General features: G+C 36.7%; 1 protein-coding gene across 1 annotated transcript; it reads right to left on the reverse strand.

The window, feature by feature from the left end:
- Positions 1–821: 821 nt before the first annotated feature.
- On the reverse strand, positions 822–2,639 carry LOC113667197 (uncharacterized). The gene has a single exon (XM_027182996.2). The coding sequence runs from the start codon at positions 2,363–2,365 to the stop codon at positions 1,784–1,786; it is 582 nt and encodes a 193-aa protein (XP_027038797.2). The 5' UTR covers positions 2,366–2,639; the 3' UTR covers positions 822–1,783.
- Positions 2,640–4,141: the final 1,502 nt, after the last annotated feature.

The raw sequence follows: 4,141 nt of genomic DNA on the forward strand, positions 1-4,141 counted from the left end.
TACTCGTTGTTTGTATTTTGACTCTACTTACAAGCTCGTAAAAATACTCACTGATACTACACACCAAAACGTGTAATAAGATACGTCACTATGCTCAATTGGGTTCAAACTGCCCCACAGAGACACATACGGTAGAGAATGGACAATTAATAATACTTTGTCATCATAGAAACCACTATCATCTGATACTGAGATTACGTTAAACGACGCTTTTATCCACGTCAGCGTCTTTTTTGTTCATCGATGTTATTTTCCTTAATTTTTTCCCGTTACATATTTAGTCTGATAAAAGCTAAAAATAAATTATGAAACCAAATGAACGAGAATTATCATGATTTTGGGTGATTCAAAATCCCTTGATCGAGATGTCTCTTAAGGCGAGAAAAGAATGGGCACTTTTAAGACGAGACTGAAAATTCTACAAACAAACATTGATTAAAAAATTTGAGTGAAATGGTGGTCAAACATTATGACTTTCGAACTTATTTGACGCCAGACTGTGCAACAAATTTGGCGAAAATCAAGCGGAGGTTTACGGAATACACCCTAACTGTTAATACTGCGTCCTCCTGTTTAATGGACCCGAGCTAAGGAAATGTAAGGTAAAAAATTGTTACAATTGAACAAACGGATGCCATTTGAGCCAGCATTGATCGCTATGGTAAATATCGTGTATAATGTAAACAACGATAAGTGATGACGTAAATGTCAGGTCAGAGCGCTCGAGAAGCACTTAAGGAAAAAGATACATCTGAAGTCATTTGTTTTTACAAGTATATAAAGCACGGCCGTCAAGAAAAGATTTCAATGACAAATGGGGGTTTAATTCTTTTAAAAGATTTATTTTGTTATCTGTGACGTTTCCAAAATTTTAATCAGTATACATGTTTTCGTATTGATATCTGGCTCTTCAAGAATTCAACTAAAATTGAAACTTTTCAAACTTTCGTCCAAGCCTTTATCGCTATCTAGGCAGCTGGAACAATGAACCTTGTAACTGCGTCAAGAAAGATCGTTATCTAATCTAAATTGCGACAAAACAAAGGAACATTTTGTTTCCTAATGATAATAATATTAATAGCCTACCCCGTCATACTTGATTAATCTTCTTTGTTTTAAACGATCAATGAATCTAAACAACCAACAAAGATGTGGATTCAAGATCCCTTCTAGTTTGTTCGAAATATTTCAAATATTAATGTTGTGTTTTAAATTAAAGTATTTTGTTTTCATGAAAGTTTTGCTAACTTTTTTCAGCTTTGCGGGAGATGGAAAAATAATCAGCAGTTCCTTTGTACATATTTTTACACGATCGCATTGTTAACTTACAGAGTCTAATACAGTCTTAAGTAGTTATCTACCCCCGCGGAGGTGATTATAACCACTGTTAGCATCATTTTGTTTACGGCAAATAACGAACTGTTTGCCATTTAGTTGTGTAAAGTAAATTCTTCTCGCAAACTTTTGTGCCGTCGGGTTTTCAGTTGTTTGAAAATGTCGTTCAATGAGAATTTAAAATAATGTACAAATACAGTCCTGCTCAAGAATAGTAACAGTACGTATTTGACACCTTTAAACAAAGTACAAAGAGTCTTGGCTTTTATTATACACGTGGTATTTCATACAGCTTTGACTTCCCTGTCGTTGATGTCAACAAAGTCTCCTTATCAACAGAAATATCTCGCAAACTGAGTTCACATAGTGAGCTTGAGACACCTCGCTTAACGGTGGTGTTATTCACGATTTTGTGTCAAATTGTTTCGGTGAAATCTGCAATTCAGTATCATCTACGGTTTTCGTCATAATGATAAACACCATTCACTGTGAACAGATCTTCGTCCTCATAGTTTGAGTTGACGTTTATAGCTCCCTTTGGCAGTATGAGTACATCATTACGGTGTAGCGATGGAACGCAGCTGGGTCGTTCCAACTGATTATGCCTCAGCTCAGCTTCCAAAGGTGGAAGATTGGTTGAAAGAAGCGAAACTCGTCGCTCTTTCCTACAAGTATCACTTCTAGCAGGTGAAGCTGCCAAGCGATCACCGGGTGAACGACCCTCGCGTTCAAGCAGAGGTGCATCGCTTAAAGATCTCCATCGATATTTCGGAATGAAGTCGGCCTCTTCGTTGTTCAAGTCAGCGGGACAACTTCGTCTCTTCGCAGTGCCTGGATCGACTCGAATCGATGGCAAGGGTTCGTTCGGTCGGGTTACCGAAGCTCTTCTCAGCAAGCCTTCATCAAAGAGAACGTTTGAGTCAACATCTTCTTCCGCTCGCTTTCGAATAATTTCGAGGACTTCCTTTGTGTGTTCTTTAGTTGGTCTGTTGCGTAAAGCTCTATTTCTGATCTCTTCCGTGTTTCTCATACCGCTATAGTTGGCAAACGTTAATCGAAGATGACTGTTTCCTAGACTAAACCACGTCAACGGTTTAAGAGCGAATGACTCATTTTATCTTCAAAGCCCTCGTTATAACAGTTTGTATCCAAAACAATAAAAACTTGCGTCAAATGAGCTATTAATGTTCTATTCCGCCTAGGATAATAGCGGTTAAATGCAACGTAACCAACCCATCTTAAACGAACCGTTTCTGAGTCAAATAATGACGCTGCCACGGCCACGACACACCAGTAGTGAGACTAATATCACTAAACGCTGAGTAAAGGGCAGAGCTAATTAAGACGGTCCAATAGCTAATGTCAAAGTGTGACCTCTTAAAAACCCATTGTTTCATAGCCTAAGGGACTTTAGGCTAATTAATCGTCATTTATGTATAGAATAAAAATTTGTTAACGAACACAGAACAATAGATTTACTGGGGTTTATTAAGCTCCGCTCTCTCCAATTGTGCCCTTAAACGACGCCTTAATCTTTTGCACAAATTGATCGAAGAAAGAAACATTGCTATTAGCTTTGTCTTTGAAAAGTCTGAAAAGCTTAGGAAATATCTTGTCGGGAATCGATTGAAAGCATTTTTACGACCGAAAAAAATATGTCGGCCAAAACGTTAGGACGTGAATTAATGTCTCTTCATAATGGAAGTAAGATTCATGATTCCGGAACTACTGTATTTTCTCTAATCACTGCGAAATACTATAATGGAGGTTTGAGGGAAGACTCTTGTTGTGACAGACGCAGTTTTATGACCGCAATTAGTGGGTTGAGCATTGCAAGTGTGTATAAACGTAGTGTGTTTTAAAATCTTTAGGACCCATTGCAAAACATGAATGTTAAAATTATATATGTCAATATTAGCACTCTTATTGAGGGACAATTTGCTTTCTTGAATTTTAAATTTCCGTGCATCTGAGTTGCCTAATTTCGGGTAAATAGTAAAATAAGCCCAATGGAACTGTTTGGATGACTTGAGACAAAGCAACTGTTATTTTGAGATAAACAGCAAATGTTTCAACCTGATTTTAAAACAAAATAGCCCTGTTTACACCACTTTCATCTTATAACTTAAGATTATTCTGACACGGATAGATATTCGAGAACACTTAGACATACTGCACTAAGGTTATTGAAGAATACTTACTGGTATATTCTTACAAATACGAACCAGATTTATTTCTTTTGTGTACTGTACTCGTGTTCTATTACGGTTCATGTGAAAATGTACTTCTTTAAGATGTGGATGAATGTCCCTTCGCTATCCAGCTCTTTTTGATTACTCCTTCTGTTCTTCCTTTGACACAATTGATACAAGAGTAAATTATTTCCTAAAGTCCAGATGATGAAATAATGAATGACAAGCCTATATTCAAACAGAAGAAGGCTAATGGCCAATAATGGTTTCAAATGAAATGGATTACGGTCTTTGTTTTGTTGAACCTTACAATTCCTGAGGAGAGTACAACATGAGAACTAAACTATGACTTTGTGTTAAGAAAACCGGAAGTCACAGACCGAGTTTAGTCTTGTCGTAAGTATTTAATTGGCCATGATACTTCTTGGTTGGTCAATAAAAAGCTAACGGTTTCCGTTTGGCTACGTGAAATTTCAATAGTTGTTTTCATCTTTCTCTCAAAACAATGCAATCATTAATAAATGAGGTGAGGGTGGGGAACAATTAAAATTTTTTGAATACAATACCATTGGGAAATTCTAGAAACTTCATTCGATTTTTTTAATTACGAAAAA

Source organism: Pocillopora damicornis, chromosome 7 (assembly GCF_964200805.1).
Source record: "Pocillopora damicornis chromosome 7, jaPocDami1.2, whole genome shotgun sequence".
NCBI lineage: Eukaryota > Metazoa > Cnidaria > Anthozoa > Scleractinia > Pocilloporidae > Pocillopora > Pocillopora damicornis.

Coding starts and splice junctions, on each gene's coding strand:
- LOC113667197 (XM_027182996.2), bottom strand. CDS start 2,365: ATGAGAAACACGGAAGAGATCAGAAATAGAGCTTTACGCAACAGACCA.